The sequence below is a fragment of the Cherax quadricarinatus genome, chromosome 36 (assembly GCF_038502225.1).
Source record: "Cherax quadricarinatus isolate ZL_2023a chromosome 36, ASM3850222v1, whole genome shotgun sequence".
In the NCBI taxonomy this organism is placed as follows: Eukaryota; Metazoa; Arthropoda; class Malacostraca; order Decapoda; family Parastacidae; genus Cherax; species Cherax quadricarinatus.
The window spans coordinates 21,570,595-21,591,594 of NC_091327.1; the positions used below are offsets into that span (position 1 = coordinate 21,570,595).

The 21,000-nt window shown below is 39.1% G+C and overlaps 1 protein-coding gene across 7 annotated transcripts in view; it reads left to right on the forward strand.

The window, feature by feature from the left end:
• LOC128691368 (uncharacterized) overlaps window positions 1–21,000 on the forward strand; it is a 159,608-nt gene that overhangs the window by 55,638 nt on the left and 82,970 nt on the right. For all 7 annotated transcript variants that reach the window (XM_070091558.1, XM_070091560.1, XM_070091556.1 and 4 more), the window contains one exon: window positions 6,180–6,327. In XM_070091558.1, coding sequence (XP_069947659.1) covers window positions 6,180–6,327 — 148 coding nt within the window. The remainder of the gene's footprint in view (window positions 1–6,179; window positions 6,328–21,000) is intronic.

The window sequence follows — 21,000 nt, forward strand, 5'->3', positions numbered from 1 at the left end:
CAGGAGAGAGGAGCTGCTGGATAAGTACAGGTTAGCCATAGAAGTAGTTAGGTCTAAGGGAGGGATCCCAGTCATATGTAGCATCTTGCCTAGAAAGGGAGCGGGCAATGGATGGATGTCTAGGGCAATTGGTATAAATTGCTGGCTAGACAGGTACTGCAAGGAACTTGCAATCCCATTCATTGATAACTGGGACCTATTCTTTGACAAATGTGATATGTATGCAAGGGATGGGGTTCATCTCTCTGGGGATGGAGTGGTTGCATTAGCCAATTTAATTGAGAGGGTAATTGATGACTTGTCCAGGAATTTAAACTGATAGATTATAGAGGTATGGGTGTTTGTGGGAAACAATCAGGCTGCAGCATTAGGGTTAAAAACAGCAGTTATTACCAGGATACCTCAGGGATATGTTTAAAAGACAATATTCAAAATAAAGTTGCTAGTAATGGCAAATCAATTGATCAACAAACAAAGAGGGATAGTAGAGGGCAACGAGTGATTAGCTCCCTTAAAGTTTACTATACAAATAGTAGGAGTCTAAGAAATAAGATAGATGAGCTAAGATTACTTGCAAGTGTAGGTAATATAGATATTATTGGTATAACAGAGACCTGGTTCAACCTGAAAGATAGAGAAATGCCTTCTGAATGCAACATACAGGATTATAAACTATTCCACACTGACAGGGTCAACAGGAAGGGTGGTGGGGTGGCGATGTATGTCAGAGAAAATTTAAATTGTTGTCTTAGACATGATATAAGATTAGAGACATCGAACACAGAATCTGTTTGGCTACAGTTTCTCAAGGACATGACAAATTAATTTTGGGTGTGATTTATAGGCCCCCAAACCTTGATAGGGAGGGCAGTAAGCTGTTATGGGACGAAATTCATAAGGCATCTAGATATGAAAATGTTGTTAGAATGGGAGATTTTAACTTTAGACAAATTGATTGGAACAATATGACAGGAAATCTTGAGTCTAGTGACTTTCTTGATATGATTCAGGATTGCTTTTTAGAACAGGTTGTGACAACCAACTAGAGGAAACAATCTGCTTGACTTGGTTCTTGCCAACAAAGATTCACTAATTAATAATCTTGAGGTTAATGATGAGCTTGGGGAAAGTGATCACAAATCACTTAGTTTTAATATATCATGGAATTACCCAGATAACTGCAATCAAATCTCTGTGCCAGATTTTCGCTTGACCGACTTCATGGGACTGAAAAATTACCTGGGTGGGCTAAATTGGGATGCCCTGACTATGGGTCAGGTAGGTGATCTTGGTTGCCAATATGACGTTTTTCAGAGCATAGTTCTAGCTGCCCAGACAACTTTTGTTCCGAGTAGAGAAATTAGATCTAACAAAAATGATCCCAAATGGATAAACAATAGATTAAAACATCTCATTGGTCAAAAGAGAGGCATATATAGGCGTATCAAAAGAGGGGATGGGCAGTTAAGAAATCAGTATATTCAATTAAAGAGAGAAATAAAGAAAGGAATAAGAAAAGCAAAAAGGGATTATGTGGCTAAGGTCACAAGGGATTTAAAGATTAACCCTAAAGGATTCTTTCAGGTATACAGAAGTAAGATTAGGGACAAGATTGGCCCACTTAAGATTAACTCTGGTCAGATCACTGACAGTGATAAGGATATGTGTGAAATTCTAAATACCTACTTCCTCTCAGTTTTCACCCAGGAAAATACTAGCGATATTCCTGAAATAATAGATTATGTAGAACAGGATGATAATAAACTATGTATGATTGCGGTAACTAGTGACATGGTCCTCAGACAAATAGAGAAACTAAAACCTAACAAATCCCCAGGCTCTGATGAACTGTTTACAAGGGTGTTAAAGGAATGTAAAGAGGAACTTAGCATACCTTTGGCTAATTTTTTTAACATATCACTACAAACTGGCATAGTGCCTGATAAGCGGAAAATGGCAAATGTAATACCTATTTACAATCAGGTGACAGGTCCTTGGCTTCGCACTATAGACCAATAAGCCTTACCTCCATAGTGGGAAAATTTATGGAACCAATAATTGCTGAAGCAATTCGTAGCCATCTTGACAGGCACAGATTGATTAATGAATCTCAACATGATTAATGAATCTCAAAAGGGCGTTCCTGTCTTAAGAATTTACTAACTTTTTTCACTAAGGTGTTTGAGGAGGTAGATCATGGTAATGAATATGATATTGTGTATATGGACTTCAGTAAGGCTTTTGATAGAGTTCCACACCAGAGGCTATTGAGGAAACTTAAGGCACATGGAATAGGAGGAGAAATTTTTTCCTGGGTAGAGGCATAGCTGACAGACAGCAGAGAGTTTGCATAAATGGGGAGAAATCAGAATGGGGGCACATCACGAGCTGTGTTCCTCAGGGGTCAGTGTTGGGCCCGTTGTTCACAATTTACATAAACGACATAGATGAGGGAATAAATAGCGACATAAGCAAATTTGCTGATGACACCAAAATAGGATGTCCAATTCATTCTAATGAGGACACTAGAGCACTCCAGGATGATTTGAATAGACTGATGCAATGGTCGGAGAAGTGGCAGATGCAGTTTAATATTGACAAATGCAAAGTTCTAAATGTTGGACAGGTAAATAACCATGCCACATATAAACTAAATAATGTAGATCTTAATACTACTGATTGCGAAAAGGATATAGGAGTTCTGGTTAGCAGTAATTTAAAACCAAGACAACAGTGCATTAGTGTTCGCAGTAAAGCTAACAGAATTCTTGGCTTCATATCTAGAAGTATAAATAATAGAAGGCCTCAGGTTGTTCTTCACCTCTATATATCCTTGGTTAGGCCTCATTTAGACTATGCTGCTCAGTTCTGGTCACCGCATTACAGAATGAATATAAATGCTCTGGAAAACGTACAGAGGAGGATGACAAAGATGATCCCATGTATCAGAAATCTTCCCTATGAGGATAGACTGAGGGCCCTGAATGTGCACTCTCTCAAAAGGCGTAGAATTAGGGGTGATATGATCGAGGTGTATAAATGGAAAACAGGAATAAATAAAGGGGATGTAAATAGCGTGCTGAAAATTTCCAGCCAAGACAGGACTCGCAGCAATGGTTTCAAGTTGGAAAAATTCAGATTCAGAAAGGATATAGGAAAGCACTGGTTTGGTAATAGAGTTGTGGATGAGTGGAACAAACTCCCGAGTACAGTTATTGAGGCTAAAACATTGTGTAGTTTTAAAAATAGGTTAGATAAATACATGAGTGGGTGTGGGTGGGTGTGAGTTGGACCTGACTAGCTTGTGCTGCTGGGTCTGGTGCAGTGCTCCATCCTTGAGTGGAGATGATCAGACTGGGTGGGTTATTGGGCTAATCTGGGGGGGGGGGGTCATTGGTCTAATCCGGGGGGGGGGACATGGACCTGCTCCGCATGGGTCAGTAGGCCTGCTGCAGTGCTCTTTCTTATGTTCTTATGTTCTTATAAAGGCAATACTAAGTATTTAAAAGTAAAGAGAATATAGTGATTAATTGTATAAAGTAGAATGGACTGATAATAAATGTGGTATTGAAACAAGTTTTTAGCAAGTAATGGTAATTAATACTCTGTAAAAAAATTTACAAAAGTAGAAAGGACTGATAGCAAATATGGTATTAAACAAAATTTTTAGGAAGTAATAGTAATTAATAGTATTTAAAAAATGGGGTTGCAAAATGGACAGATAATATTTATTAGGCAAAATTTAAGCAAGGAATAGTAATTTAAGAAAAATGCATAACATAAGGTGGCTAATTCTCACTAGTAATATCACATATACTGAGGTAATGGAGCAAAACATACACTACAAAGTAGGCTTTTGGTTTAGACATTGTTTAATCAGTCTCTGTAAGATTAGTATCCCAAAGGAATCGTGATAGTTCATTCTCAATTGTGATAGTACATATACAGTTGGCCTACATTTGTTTTCTTCACTAGAATTTTCCCATCCCATGTGAAGAAAAAGAGTGTATTCAAGAGTAAATTGTAAGTGCATGGGTCACTAGGCAAATTTTCAAAGAGTGGGTCCATGATGTGTTTGGCCTGAGTGTGAAAAAATACCTCCTGGAAAATAAATTGCCACTCAAGTGCTTCCTGGTACTGGACAATGCTCCTACTCATCCTCCAGACCTGGAAGACCAATTGTTTAGGGACTTCAGTTTTATAACAGTGAAGTTCTTGCCTCCTAACACCACTTCACTCATCCAGCCCATGGACCAGCAGGTCATTTCAAACTTCAAAAAACTCTACACCAAAGCAATGTTTCAAAGGTGCTTTGAAGTGACCTCGGACACTGAATTGACTCTAAGAGAGTGTCTGGAACGGATTAATTGTATTTACATTACTTCTTATGGGAAAAATTGATTCAGTTTTTGCACTTTTCAGTTTTAGAATGAACTTCTGGAATGGATTAAGTTTGAAAACCAGAGTTCCACTGTACAAGATTAAAATGGCAACTTGGTATATAGGTCTCCCTCAACATTCACGTTTTCAACTTTCACGGGCTTCACACATTCGCGAATTCCTAACCGCCAAATTCCCAGCCACCAAATTCCCAGCCGCCAAATCATATTTAAGTTTCCCGCCACCTGCGAGTCCCTACTACCCTCCCTCCGACCCTCGCAACTGGCAGCCAGCCCTTCCACCACTCAGTGTGGTGAGTGTTTTGTTTGTTCATTATTTGCTATTAAACTACAGTATAAATAATGTAAACCCATTCATGACTGCATATTGGAATGGCTATTCGGACAGGTATTAGACGGTGACATCATGTGTTTACTCTTGAACACTGCAAAGAATTAAACATTTCTGCTACAGCTAATAATAACAATAGTAATAATAATAATAATAATAATAATAATAATAATAAATATGATATAATTGAAGAAGGAAATTGTACAAAAATACGAGGGAGTGGTTGACATATCGTCAGTGTGACTTTGTTTATGCTGGAGTCAACATTAGTCTCCCTGCTCTCCCAAACATTTCACAAAAATTCATTGTGTTTGGTGCTTGTAGATTGAGTGTGACTGGAGTGGTAGAGGCAGTGATTGAGGCAATGGTATTTAATAACATACATGTTAATAATAATACATGTTATTAATAATATGTACTATTATTATTTATAACATGTATGTTATTAAATACCACTGCCTCAACTGCTGAATTATTGTGAAATGTTTGGAAGAGCAGGGAGACTAATGTTCACTCCAGCATAAACAAAGTCACACTGACGATGTGTCAACCACTCCCTCGTATTTTTGTACAATTTCCTTCTTCAATTATATCGTATTTATTATTATTATTATTATTATTATTATTATTATTATTATTATTACTATTGTTATTATTAGCAATAGCAGAAATGTTCGATTCTTTGCTGTGTTCAAGAGTAAACACATGATGTCACCATCTAATACCTTTCCTAATAGCCATTCCAATATGCAGTCATGAATGGGTTTACATTATTTATTCTGTAGTTTAATAGCAAATAATGAACAAACAAAACACTCACCACACTGAGTGGTGGGAGGGCTGGCTGCCAGTTGCGGGGGTCAGAGGGAGGGTAGTAGGGACTCGCAGTGGTGGAGGCATTGGTGGAGACAGTGGTGGAGTCTGTGGTATTTAATAACATACATGTTATTAACATACATGTTATTAAATAACATACGTTATTAAAGCATAACATGTACAGTGGACCCCCGCTTAACGATCACCTCCCAATGCGACCAATTATGTAAGTGTATTTATGTAAGTGCGTTTGTACGTGTATGTTTGGGGGTCTGAAATGGACTAATCTACTTCACAATATTCCTTATGGGAACAAATTCGGTCAGTACTGGCACCTGAACATACTTTTGGAATGAAAAAATATCGTTAACCGGGGGTCCACTGTATATATTTAGTACAATTTATGACGTTTTCATGTATTTTATGATTATTCATTGTTCAACAAGTTAAGGAAGCAGTATTGTAATATATTTCCCTGCAATATATTGGGGCACCAAACATTCACGGTTTTTCAACATTTGCGAGGCTCTTGATCCCCTAACCCTCGCGAATGTTGAGGGAGACCTGTATTTCCAATTTATATACCTTAGTCATTGAAATGAAATTTTGTTTAATTATACTGTATTCCACAGAGAGTTTTATAGCGGTCCCCTTGGAACACGCTACATTATTCCAGAAGAAAATATAACCATTCGTGCTCCAGTCATTGCCCTTTATGAAGAAGACCTGAACTTTTATAGGGCAATTATAATATCACTGGAAGACCTTGGAACTGTTAAGGTATTAGTTTTCTCAGTATTATTTTTGTTGGAATTATGCCTTTTTTGATTATATAAGGTATTAGTTCTAAATGTTGGACAAGTAAATAACCATGCCACATATAATAATATATAATATAATATAATAATATAATAATATGGTAGTAGGTTGGTAGACAGCAACCACCCAGGGAGGTACTACCATCCTGCCAAGTGAGTGTAAAACGAAAGCCTGTAATTGTTTTACATGATGGTAGGATTGCTGGTGTCTTTTGTCTATCTAATAAATATGCAAGATTACAGGCATGTCTTGCTACTTCTACTTACACTTAGGTCACACTACACATACATGTACATATTTATTTATACACACTCATCTGAGTTTTCTTTGATTTTATCTTAATAGTTCTTGGTCTTATTACTTTTCCTTTTATATCCATGGGGAAGTGGAATAAGAATCTTTTCTCCGTAAGCCATGTGTGTTGTAAAAGTCAACTAAAATGACGGGAACAATGGGCTAGTAACCCCTTTTCCTGTAAAGATTACTAAAAAGAATAAGAAGAAGAAAATTGTCAAAGTGGGAAGTCTGAATGTGCGTGGATGTTGTGCAAATGATAAGAAAGAGATGATTGTGGATGTTATGAATGAGAAGAAACTGGATGTCCTGGCTTTAAGTGAAACAAAGCTGAAGGGGGTGGGAGAGTTTCAATGGAGAGGAATAAATGGGATTAGGTCAGGGGTTTCAAATAGAGTTAGAGCTAAAGAAGGAGTAGCAATAATGTTGAAGGATAAGCTATGGCAGGAAAAGAGGGACTACAAATGTATAAATTCAAGGATTATGTGGAGTAAAATAAAGATTGGATGTGAAAAGTGGGTTATAGTAAGCGTGTATGCACCTGGAGAAGAGAGAAGTGTAGAGGAGAGAGAGAGATTCTGGGAAATGTTGAGTGAATGCGTGGGGAGTTTTGAATCAAGTGTGAGAGTAATGATGGTTGGGGATTTCAATGCTAAAGTGGGTAAAAATGTTATGGAGGGAGTAGTAGGTAAATTTGGGGTGCCAGGGGTAAATGTAAATGGGGAACCTTTAATTGAGCTATGTGTAGAAAGAAATTTGGTAATAAAAAAAATAATATTTTATGAAAAAGAGGATAAATAAATATACAAGGTATGATGTAGCATGTAATGAAAGTAGTTTGTTAGATTATGTATTGGTGGATAAAAGGTTGATGGGTAGGCTCCAGGATGTACATGTTTATAGAGGGGCAACTGATATATCGGATCATTATTTAGTTGTAGCTACAGTTAGAGTAAGAGGTAGATGGGAAAAGAGGAAGGTGGCAACAACAAGTAAGAGGGAGGTGAAAGTGTATAAACTAAGGGAGGAGGAAGTTCGGGCGAGATATAAGTGACTATTGGCAGAAAGGTGGGCTAGTGCAAAGATGAGTAGTGGGGGGGGTTGAAGAGGGTTGGAATAGTTTTAAAAATGCAGTATTAGAATGTGGGGCAGAAGTTTGTGGTTATAGGAGGGTGGGCCCAGGAGGAAAGAGGAGTGATTGGTGGAATGATGAAGTAAAGGGTGTGATAAAAGAGAAAAAAGTAGCTTACGAGAGGTTTTTACAAAGCAGAAGTGTTATAAGAAGAGCAGAGTATATGGAGAGTAAAAGAAAGGTGAAGAGAGTGGTGAGAGAGTGCAAAAGGAGAGCAGATGATAGAGTGGGAGAGGCACTGTCAAGAAATTTTAATGAAAGTAAGAAAAAATTTTGGAGTGAGTTAAACAAGTTAAGAAAGCCTAGGGAAAGTATGGATTTGTCAGTTAAAAACAGAGTAGGGAAGTTAGTAGATGGGGAGAGGGAGGTATTAGGTAGATGGCGAGAATATTTTGAGGAACTTTTAAATGTTGAGGAAGAAAGGGAGGAGGTAATTTCATGCACTGGCCAGGGAGGTATACCATCTTTTAGGAGTGAAGAAGAGCAGAATGTAAGTGTGGTGGAGGTACGTGAGGCATTACGTAAAATGAAAGGGGGTAAAGCAGCTGGAACTGATGAGATCATGACAGAAATGTTAAAAGCAGGGGGGGATGTAGTGTTGGAGTGGTTGGTACTTTTGTTTAATAAATGTATGAAAGAGGGGAAGGTACCTAGGGATTGGCAGAGAGCATGTATATTCCCTTTATATAAAGGGAAAGGGGACAATAGAGATTGTAAAAATTATAGAGGAATAAGTTTACTGAGTATTCCAGGAAAAGTATACGGTAGGGTTATAATTGAAAGAATTAGAGGTAAGACAGAATGTAGGATTGCGGATGAGCAGGGAGGCTTCAGAGTGGGTAGGGGATGTGTAGATCAAGTGTTTACATTGAAGCATATATGTGAACAGTATTTAGATAAAGGTAGGGAGGTTTTTATTGCATTTATGGATTTAGAAAAGGCATATGATAGAGTGGATAGAGGAGCAATGTGGCAGATGTTGCAAGTATATGGAATAGGTGGTAAGTTACTAAATGCTGTAAAGAGCTTTTATGAGGATAGTGAGGCTCAGGTTAGGGTGTGTAGAAGAGAGGGAGAATACTTCCTTGTAAAAGTAGGTCTTAGACAGGGATGTGTAATGTCACCATGGTTGTTTAATATATTTATAGATGGGGTTGTAAAAGAAGTAAATGCTAGGGTGTTCGGGAGAGGGGTGGGATTAAATTATGGGGAATCAAATTCAAAATGGGAATTGACAAAGTTACTTTTTGCTGATGATACTGTGCTTATGGGAGATTCTAAAGAAAAATTGCAAAGGTTAGTGGATGAGTTTGAAAATGTGTGTAAAGGTAGAAAGTTGAAAGTGAACATAGAAAAGAGTAAGGTGATGAGGGTATCAAATGATTTAGATAAAGAAAAATTGGATATCAAATTGGGGAGGAGGAGTATGGAAGAAGTGAATGTTTTCAGATACTTGGGAGTTGACGTGTCGGCGTATGGATTTGTGAAGGATGAGGTTAATCATAGAATTGATGAGGGAAAAAAGGTGAGTGGTGCGTTGAGGTATATGTGGAGTCAAAAAACGTTATCTATGGAGGCAAAGAAGGGAATGTACGAAAGTATAGTAGTACCAACACTCTTATATGGATGTGAAGCTTGGGTGGTAACTGCAGCAGCGAGGAGATGGTTGGAGGCAGTGGAGATGTCCTGTCTAAGGGCAATGTGTGGTGTAAATATTATGCAGAAAATTCAGAGTGTGGAAATTAGGAGAAGGTGTGGAGTTAATAAAAGCATTAGTCAGAGGGCAGAAGAGGGTTTGTTGAGGTGGTTTGGTCATTTAGAGAGAATGGATCAAAGTAGAATGACATGGAAAGCATATAAATCTATAGGGGAAGGAAGGAGGGGGTAGGGGTTGTCCTCGAAAGGGTTGGAAAGAGGGAGTAAAGGAGGTTTTGTGGGCTAGGGGCTTGGACTTCCAGCAAGCGTGCATGAGCGTGTTAGATAGGAGTGAATGGAAACGAATGATACTTGGGACCTGATGATCTGTTGGAGTGTGAGCAGGGTAATATTTAGTGAAGGGATTCAGGGAAACCGGTTATTTTCATGTAGTCGGACTTGAGTCCTGGAAATGGGAAGTACAATGCTTGCACTTTAAAGGAGGGGTTTGGGATATTGTCAGTTTGGAGGGATATGTTGTGTATCTTTATACGTATACGTTTCTAAGCTGTTGTACTCTGAGCACCTCTGCAAAAGCAGTGATAATGTGTGAGTGTGGTGAAAGTGTTGAATGATGATGAAAGTATTTTCTTTTTGGGGATTTTCTTTCTTTTTTGGGTCACCCTGCCTCGGTGGGAGACGGCCGACTTGTTGAAAAAAAAAAAAAAAAAATAAGGTATTAGTTTATATTGTGGCATTTATGTACTTATATTACCAGTTTACCTAGGTAGTAGGTTGGTAGACAGCAACCGCCCAAGGAGGTACTACCGTCCTGCCAAGTGAGTGTAAAACGAAAGCCTGTAATTGTTTTACATGAAGGTAGGATTTCTGGTGTCCTTTTTTCTGGCTCATGAACATGCAAGATTTCAGGTGTCTTGCTACTTCTAGTTACACTTAGGTCACACTACACATACATGTACAAGCATATATATACACACCCTTCTGCGTTTTCTTCTATTTTCTTTCTAGTTTTTATTCTTGTTTATTTCCTCTTATCTCCATGGGGAAGTGGAACAGAATTCTTCCTCCGTAAGCCATGCGTGTTGTAAGGGGCGACTAAAATGCCGGGAGCAAGGGGCTAGTAACCCCTTCTCCTGTATATATTACTAAATGTAAAAGGAGAAGCTTTCGTTTTTCCTTTTGGGCCACCCCGCCTCAGTGGGATATGGCCGTTGTATTGAAAGAAAGAAAGATTACCAGTTTATTATATTCTGTCAGATTTACAAATTTCCTTTTTCTCCTAAAATTATATAAAGGAAAATATTAATATGCTTACTCTACTGAAAGGGTTTTGATTGTAGTTACTCCAGATAAACAAAAGTTTACTGTAATTATTATATTTTTATTATTATCACACTGGCCGATTCCCACCAAGGCAGGGTGGCCCGAAAAAGAAAAACTTTCACCATCATTCACTCCATCACTGTCTTGCCAGAAGGGTGCTTTACACTACAGCTTTTAAACTGCAACATTAACACCCCTCCTTCAGAGTGCAGGCACTGTACTTCCCATCTCCAGGACTCAAGTCCGGCCTGCCGGTTTCCCTGAATCCCTTCATAAATGTTACTTTGCTCACACTCCAACAGCACGTCAAGTATTAAAAACCATTTGTCTCCATTCACTCCTATCAAACACGCTCATGCATGCCTGCTGGAAGTCCAAGCCCCTCGCACACAAAACCTCCTTTACCCCCTCCCTCCAACCTTTCCTAGGCTGACCCCTACCCCGCCTTCCTTCCACTACAGCCTGATACACTCTTGAAGTCATTCTGTTTCGCTCCATTCTCTCTACATGTCCGAACCACCTCAACAACCCTTCCTCAGCCCTCTGGACAACAGTTTTGGTAATCCCGCACCTCCTCCTAACTTCCAAACTACGAATTCTCTGCATTATATTCACTCCACACATTGCCCTCAGACATGACATCTCCACTGCCTCCAGCCTTCTCCTCGCTGCAACATTCATCACCCACGCTTCACACCCATATAAGAGTGTTGGTAAAACTATACTCTCATACATTCCCCTCTTTGCCTCCAAGGACAAAGTTCTTTGTCTCCACAGACTCCTAAGTGCACCACTCACTCTTTTTCCCTCATCAATTCTATGATTCACCTCATCTTTCATAGACCCATCCGCTGACACGTCCACTCCCAAATATCTGAATACGTTCACCTCCTCCATACTCTCTCCCTCCAATCTGATATCCAATCTTTCATCACCTAATCTTTTTGTTATCCTCATAACCTTACTCTTTCCTGTATTCACCTTTAATTTTCTTCTTTTGCACACCCTACCAAATTCATCCACCAATCTCTGCAACTTCTCTTCAGAATCTCCCAAGAGCACAGTGTCATCAGCAAAGAGCAGCTGTGACAACTCCCACTTTGTGTGTGATTCTTTATCTTTTAACTCCACGCCTCTTGCCAAGACCCTCGCATTTACTTCTCTTACAACCCCATCTATAAATATATTAAACAACCACGGTGACATCACACATCCTTGTCTAAGGCCTACTTTTACTGGGAAATAATTTCCCTCTTTCCTACATACTCTAACTTGAGCCTCACTATCCTCGTAAAAACTCTTCACTGCTTTCAGTAACCTACCTCCTACACCATACACCTGCAACATCTGCCACATTGCCCCCCTATCCACCCTGTCATATGCCTTTTCCAAATCCATAAATGCCACAAAGACCTCTTTAGCCTTATCTAAATACTGTTCACTTATATGTTTCACTGTAAACACCTGGTCCACACACCCCCTACCTTTCCTAAAGCCTCCTTGTTCATCTGCTATCCTATTCTCCGTCTTACTCTTAATTCTTTCAATTATAACTCTACCATACACTTTACCAGGTATACTCAACAGACTTCTTCTTTCTTCTTTCAACATACCAGCCATATCCCACCGAGGCAGGGTGGCCCAAAAGAAAAAACTAAAGTTTCTCCTTTTAAATTTAGTAATATATACAGGAGAAGGGGTTACTAGCCCCTTGCTACTCAACAGACTTATCCCCCTATAATTTTTGCACTCTCTTTTATCCCCTTTGCCTTTATACAAAGGAACTATGCATGCTCTCTGCCAATCCCTAGGTACCTTACCCTCTTCCATACATTTATTAAATAATTGCACCAGCCACTCCAAAACTATATCCCCACCTGCTTTAAACATTTCTATCTTTATCCCATCAATCCCGGCTGCCTTACCCCCTTTCATTTTACCTACTGCCTCACGAACTTCCCCCACACTCACAACTGGCTCTTCCTCACTCCTACAAGATGTTATTCCTCCTTGCCCTATACACGAAATCACAGCTTCCCTATCTTCATCAACATTTAACAATTCCTCAAAATATTCCCTCCATCTTCCCAATACGTCTAACTCTCCATTTAATAACTCTCCTCTCCTATTTTTAACTGACAAATCCATTTGTTCTCTAGGCTTTCTTAACTTGTTAATCTCACTCCAAAACTTTTTCTTATTTTCAACAAAATTTGTTGATAACATCTCACCCACTCTCTCATTTGCTCTCTTTTTACATTGCTTCACCACTCTCTTAACCTCTCTCTTTTTCTCCATATACTCTTCCCTCCTTGCATCACTTTTACTTTGTAAAAACTTCTCATATGCTAATTTTTTCTCCCTTACTACTCTCTTTACATCATCATTCCACCAATCGCTCCTCTTCCCTCCTGCACCCACTTTCCTGTAACCACAAACTTCTGCTGAACACTCTAACACTACATTTTTAAACCTACCCCATACCTCTTCGACCCCATTGCCTATGCTCTCAATAGCCCATCTGTCCTCCAATAGCTGTTTATATCTTACCCTAACTGCCTCCTCTTTTAGTTTATAAACCTTCACCTCTCTCTTCCCTGATGCTTCTATTCTCCTTGTATCCCATCTACCTTTTACTCTCAGTGTAGCTACAACTAGAAAGTGATCTGATATATCTGTGGCCCCTCTATAAACTTGTACATCCTGAAGTCTACTCAACAGTCTTTTATCTACCAATACATAATCCAACAAACTACTGTCATTTCGCCCTACATCATATCTTGTATACTTATTTATCCTCTTTTTCTTAAAATATGTATTACCTATAACTAAACCCCTTTCTATACAAAGTTCAATCAAAGGGCTCCCATTATCATTTACACCTGGCACCCCAAACTTACCTACCACACCCTCTCTAAAAGTTTCTCCTACTTTAGCATTCAGGTCCCCTACCACAATTACTCTCTCACTTGGTTCAAAGGCCCCTATACATTCACTTAACATCTCCCAAAATCTCTCTCTCTCCTCTGCATTCCTCTCTTCTCCAGGTGCATACACGCTTATTATGACCCACTTCTCGCATCCAACCTTTACTTTAATCCACATAATTCTTGAATTTACACATTCATATTCTCTTTTCTCCTTCCATAACTGATCATTTAACATTACTGCTACCCCTTCCTTTGCTCTAACTCTCTCAGATACTCCAGATTTAATCCCATTTATTTCCCCCCACTGAAACTCTCCTACCCCCTTCAGCTTTGTTTCGCTTAGGGCCAGGACATCCAACTTATAATAATTAATTATTATAATTATTGATAATTTAAACAACATTATTTTCTGTATAATTATAGACTGTACTATAATTATCATTATTTAATAATGTGTACAGTAGGTCAGTAACTATTCTAGATTAAAAAGTCACACTTCCAACAAAGTAACAAAAATATACCCCTTGGAGGATGCTATCTAGTCCAGGTTTAAGATTTTGAGAAATTTACATATTGCTGTGTCGATATTTTAGCATTTTGTTTATCTCCCTTCCTGTTTAATTCCTAATTTTTTTTTTTTTTTTTTTTTTTTCAACAAGTCGGTCGTCTCCCACAGAGGCAGGGTGACCCAAAAAAGAAAGAAAATCCCCAAAAAGAAAATACTTTCATCATCATTCAACACTTTCACCACACTCACACATTATCACTGCTTTTGCAGAGGTGCTCAGAATACAACAGTTTAGAAGCATATACGTATAAAGATACACAACATATCCCTCCAAACTGCCAATATCCCAAACCCCTCCTTTAAAGTGCAGGCATTGTACTTCCCATTTCCAGGACTCAAGTCCGACTATATGAAAATAACCGGTTTCCCTGAATCCCTTCACTAAATATTACCCTGCTAATAATAATAATAATAATAATAATAATAATAATAATAATAATAGAGTTTGAATTCAATACTTTTGGTTCCTTAATGGGTTTTTGTAGTGTTTATGACTGAAAGTTGATTAGTGGCTCGTAGTCCCCTTAATAATTACACTTGCTTTTTTATAGGGCTTTTATTTTGGTACAAATTGGGTCTCTCCCTGGAAAAGTGGAAAAGAATCTTTCCTCTGTAAGCCATGTATGTCATAAGAGGTGACTAAAATGCCAGGAACAAAGGGCTAGTAACCTATTCTCCTGTATAAATTACTAAATGTAAAAAGAAGAAAACCTTTTTCTTTTTTTTCAGATAACCCAGCTTTAGTAGGAGACAGCCGATGTGTTAAAAAAAAAATATAATGGAGCTAGCACAAAAGCAAATATCTCGGTGATTTTTGTGCGGGTTTTTACAGTTGAGATTATTTGCAGGCAGGAGTACATTGCATATATTTAATGTCTCTGCACAGTACATTGAGATTGTGTATATACAATAGTGGGATGCAATGCAAAGAGAGCCTTTATTATGCCTTGGCATTATGGGCCAACTTAACATTATTGGCTTACATTGTACTTAACCCCTTAACTGTCGTGGTCGTATATATACGTCATAGGAGATACCGTGTTTGACGTATCTGTACGCATAAATTCTAGCGGCTTCAAATCAAGCAGGAGAAAGCTGGTAGGCCCACATGTGAGAGAATGGGTCTCCATGGTCAGTGTGCACCATATAAAAAAAATCGGGGAGCCAGTGGTGCATTGTGGGAATGCCATTTCAGTCGTCCTTTTTCAGCATGTCTAGCGGTAAGAAATATGTGACTCCCCAGCAAATCTAGGACTCTTCTCTTCCCAAGTGATGCTCTAACACAGATGGAAGTGTCAGTGAAGATCAATTTCATGATTTTGTGGAGTTTGAGACCAAAAGCAATGGAGGTGGAGGAGGAAGAGGAGGAGGAAGGAGGAGGGAGGAGGAGGAAGGAGGAAGGTGGAGGTAGGAGGAGGAAGAAGGGAGAAGGGAGGAGGAGGGAGGAGGAAGGAGGAAGAGGAAGGAAAGAGGAAGGAGGAAGGAGGAAAAGGAAGGAGGAGGAGGAGGAAGGAGGAGGAGGAGGAAGGAGGAGGAGGAGGAAGGAGGGGGAGGAGGGAGGAAGAGGAGGAAGGATGAGGAGGAGGAGGAAGAGGAAGAGGAAGGAGGAAGAGGAAGGAGAAAGAGGAAGGAGGAGGAAGAGGTAGGAAGGAGGAGGAGGAAGAAGAAGGAGGAGGAAGAGGAAGGAGGAGGAGGAAGGAGGAGGAGGAAGGAAGAGGAGGAGGAGGAAGGAGAAGGAGGAAGGAGGAGGAGGAAGGAGGAGGAGGAGGAGGAGGAGGAAGAAGAATGAAGAAGGAATAATAATAATAATAATAATAATAATAATAATAATACCACCTAATAATAATAATATGTAATAATATGTTCCCTTGAAGCATGAAAAACATTTCACCCCATGACAGTGACAAGATAAGGGGAGATAACATCTGATAAGAGCTGACCTTTGATGAGCACAAACGAGGGTGGAGGGAGGGTGCAGCTGATAAGAAAAGATTAGATGACCATCCCCCTCGCTTTGTTTTTGCTGGTACACAAACATTTCTGTCTGTCTATTTGTCTGTCTGCCAAGCTCTCTGTCTATCCGTCTAGCTTTGTCTCAGAGAGAGCCACAAGACTGTGTCATCATCACGTTTACTCACATCTTCAAGCAGAGTATAGCACTTTGTCTGGATTTTTTGGGTTATCCTAGGTAATTTACACTATGTATACTTGTATTTATGTGTACCTGTGAGACAGAGATAGACAGACAGAGAGAAAGAGAGAGACAGATTGAAAGAGATAGAATGAGGGAGAAAGATAATTAGATAGAATGGAGGGGAAGCAGCATCCGACCCCATTGTTTTGACAGGCGGTAGGGGGAGTGAGTAATGAGACAATATGTCATTTTGACAGCTGCCGACTCCTGACTCAAAACAATTATAAGCCACACACTCGCACCCAAGACAAGCTTGCTGAATGGAGATAATAGCAGTTATATGAAAGTATCTAGTGACTTTATATATGTATATATATTATAGAAACCAGAAGCAAGAAGGGAAGGCAGGAATGAAGGAAGGACGAGATGAAAGGAAGGAAAAAAGTAAGGAAGGACAGATGAAGGAATGTAGGAAGAGAGGTAGGAAAGGAATGCAGGAAAGGAATGAAGGAAATTAGGAAGGAAGGAATGATGACACACGACCATTTACCTAGGATAACTACATAACACAACTGCCTGCTAATACTTTGAAGAAAACTGCTCAGACGAGGTGTTTTGTCTTTGCACATAAAAAAAAACTTCCACAAAAATGCACACACACTGGTTTTATGTGTGAGGAGTGTAAAACACCATTGTGTATGACACCATGTTTCAAAGAGTTACACAAGCTGCAGAACTTCTAGGAATATGTCCAGTGACTGTATATTGGTATATATATTATAGAACAATAGTAATAAAAAAATTTTTGTATTTGCTTTTGTAAACAAGTTTTGTAAACAATATATTTATAATTATGTTTGTGTGCTTATTGTGTTGTATACAACGAGTGTATATATGTACATTGCACCTTACTTTGGTCTCACAGGCCACATAAATTATGTGAAAAAATAAAATAGTGAAAAAAACAACAAACCTTCAAATACAACTAAACCAAAGTTTACCGGGTGAGTGGCAGTCGCCGCTGTTGCCATATGCTGCTCATTTTCTGCAAACTTCATGCCTCTATATCTGGGTAAGTACTGATGGGAAAATATTTTTTTTTGGACTAAAACAATCAGAAAAATAATCTTTACATTTTCATAAGAAAAAATAATTTTTTTTTTCGAATATTTTGCGACACCAGGAGACATTTCAGGATTGGGCCTTTCGACAGATAAGATTTCGTTTGGATTTTTAACCCCGGAGGGTTAGCCACCCAGGATAACCCAAGAAAGTCAGTGCGTCATCGAGGACTGTCTAACTTATTTCCATTGGGGTCCTTAATCTTGTCCCCCAGGATGCGACCCACACCAGTCGACTAACATCCAGGTACCTATTTGCTGCTAGGTGAACAGGACAACAGGTGTAAGGAAACGTGTCGAAATGTTTCCACCCGCCGGGAATCGAACCCGGGCCCTCCGTGTGTGAAGCGGGAGCTTTAGCCACCAGGCTAATACTAAGTTAATACTAAGAAGTAGTATATCATAGTTGTACAGAAGGCAAGTAATTATTTCATAGTTGTACAGTAGAATATTAATTATAAATGAATCAAAACTTGTATAATACAAAGATATACATATTTATATTCTAAAATGCTTTTGTGAAAAACAATGATTCAATTATATTCCTGTCAACAATGGGTAAAAGGTTCGATGTGATTGCTTCAGTTATGATGTGGGAGTACATAGGTGAGTAAATGTATACTGAGTATTTAGCATTTAGTCTAGGGTGATTAAGTGGCTTTTGAGAAGAGTCTTAAATTGATTTTCAGACTGGGTTACTTTAATATCTTCTGGTAATGAATTCCATATTTTGGGGCCCTTTATGTGCATAGAGTTTTTACACAGTGTGATATGGACACGAGGTATATCAAAAAGAGATCTGTGTCTTGTGTTGTGGTCATGTGTCCTGTTTAGGTTGGTGAGGAAAAGTTTGAGTGGGGGTTTATATTTGCGTGTATTGTTCTGTGTATGTAGTAGGCACATGAATAAGTATGGATGTTCTTAATGGTAAGCAGATTCAGACTTTTGAAAATTGGTGGAGTATGCTGGCGGGAGTGGGAATTTGTTATCATTCTTACTGCTGCCTTTTGCTGGGTTATTAGGGGTTTTAGGTGATTGGATGTTGTTGATCCCCATGCACAAATTCCATATGTAAGATAAGGGTATATGAGTGAATGGTACAGTGCCAAGAGAGCTGATTGTGGAATGTAGTACCCTATCTTTGATAGTATGCCTACAGTCTTGGAGATTTTCTTGGTGATTTGTTGTGTGTGTCCGGAACTTAAGGCTACTGTCAAGGTGGATACCTAGGAATTTTCCCTCTGTGAGTCTTGTGACTGATGATCCATTTAGCGTAATGTTAATTGGATCATTTACTGCTTTGTTTCCAAACTGAATGAAATAGGTTTTATCAGTGTTCAAGGTAAGTTTGTTAGTCATCATACAGGCAGATATTTTCTGTAATTCAGCATTGACTGTGTTTGCTAGTATGACTGCGTTTGGGTGGGAAAATACATATGTAGTGTCATCTGCAAATAATATGGGTTTGAGTAGCTGTGATGTATTCGGTAGATCATTGATGTAGATGAGAAAGAGGAGTGGTCCAAGGACGCTTCCTTGTGGGACTCCTACTGTGATTGGTTGGGTGGAGGAGTTTGCATCATTTGCATACACATATTGAGTTCTGTTACTAAGGTATGACTTTAGGTAGTTGAGGGAATGGCCTTTGATACCATAGTGGATTTGGAGTACAGTAGTTCATGGTCGACTGTATCGAAAGCTTTACGTAAATCAATGAAAATGCCCAGCGGGACTTAAGGGTGTAGGTGTTGGAGGGTATTGGCTAATTTTGATGGCATCTTCATTGGCCTAGAACAGACTACAAGTATTGGTGGGAATTGGCAAATTTTGATGGTATTGGCCTAAAATTGAGTGCAACCTCTCCTCACTTAGTGATGTACTTGTTTACCGACGCCTCGAACTTACGACAGGCTCTCTGACCAGTATTCATATCTAAATATTGTATATTAGAGCTGATTTCCTCTATTCTGTTTATTTCAGTATACAGTACACTACTGTATAAACATTTAAAAATACCAGAAATGTTATAAATGGAGCAGAGATGACATTAAAACAATATCAGAGATGGTTGACACAAACTCACAACCATTATAGTATGCTCCTCACTTAGTGACAAATTCGTTTGATGACGTGGTCTCGAGAACAGAACTCCGTCGTTAAGTGAGGAGAGGCTGTATTGGTCCAAAATTGAGTATTGGTATTGGGAAAAGTTTTGGTATTGTCCCATCACTGTTCCATATTTTGGCAGTGTATTGTTTTATATATTGAAATTGAGACATATGTGCAACATCTGGGTATCTTTATTGTAGACGTTTCGCCATCCAGTGGCTTTATCAATACAAATTCCAGGACATAACTTGAAGACAGGAGAACTATGTACAGAAGATGAGGTAATCAGTCCCTCAACCTAGCAGTAGGTGCGAAGAGCACCATAGTCGTGGAGATTCTGAAGGAGAAGCAAGGCGCCTGATGTTTATATAGTAACGTCAGGTGGAAATGGGACGGGTGGCAGGCGAGGGCATAGTCACTGGTAGGTGGGATTCCCCAGTGGAAGTAGGTCCTACCCAAAGAGATGGGTTAGCTGTAGTAGTAGTAGTTCTTGTTTTATATATTGTTGACTTTGGCAATGTATTTTATGTATTGATTACTTTTTTCAACATTCCAGTTGTATCCCACTGAAGCAGGGCGACCTAAAAAGAAAAACGGAAGTTTTCCTTTTTACATTTAGTAATTTATACTGGAGAAGGGGTTACTACCCCCTTACTCTCGGCATTTTAGTTGCCTCTTACAACACACATGGCTTACAAAGGAAGAATTTTCTTCCACTTCCCTATGGAGATAAGATTAAAAAAAGGAGAACAAGAACTGTTAATTTGTAGTAGGGTGGTAGACAACAGCCACCCAGGGAGGTACTACTGTCCTGGCAAATGATTGTAAGATGGAAACATGTATTTGTTTTACATGATAGTAGGAGTGTTGGTGTCTTTTTTTTCTGTTTCATACACATATATCGGGTGAGATATAAGCAACTATTGGCAATAAGGTGGGCTGGTGCAAGTATGAGTAGTGGGAGAGTTGAAGAGGGTTGGAATAGCTTTAAAAATGCAGTATTAGAATGTGGGGCAGAAGTTTGTGGTTATAGGAGGGTGGGTGCAGGAGGAAAGAGGAGTAATTGATGGAATGATGAAGTAAAGGGTGTGATAAAAGAAAAGGTTTTTACAAAGCAGAAGTGTTATATGAAGAGTAAAGTACATGGAGAGTAAAAGAAAGGTGTAGAGAGTAGTGAGAGAGTGCAAAAGGAGAGCAGATGATAGAGTGGGAGAGGCACTGTCAAGAAATTTTAATGAAAATAAGAAAAAAAATTTCCTAGGTAGTAGGCTGGTAGACAGCAACCGCCCAGGGAGGTACTACCGTCCTGCCAAATGAGTGTAAAACGAAAGCCTGTAAATGTTTTACATTATGGTAGGATTGCTGGT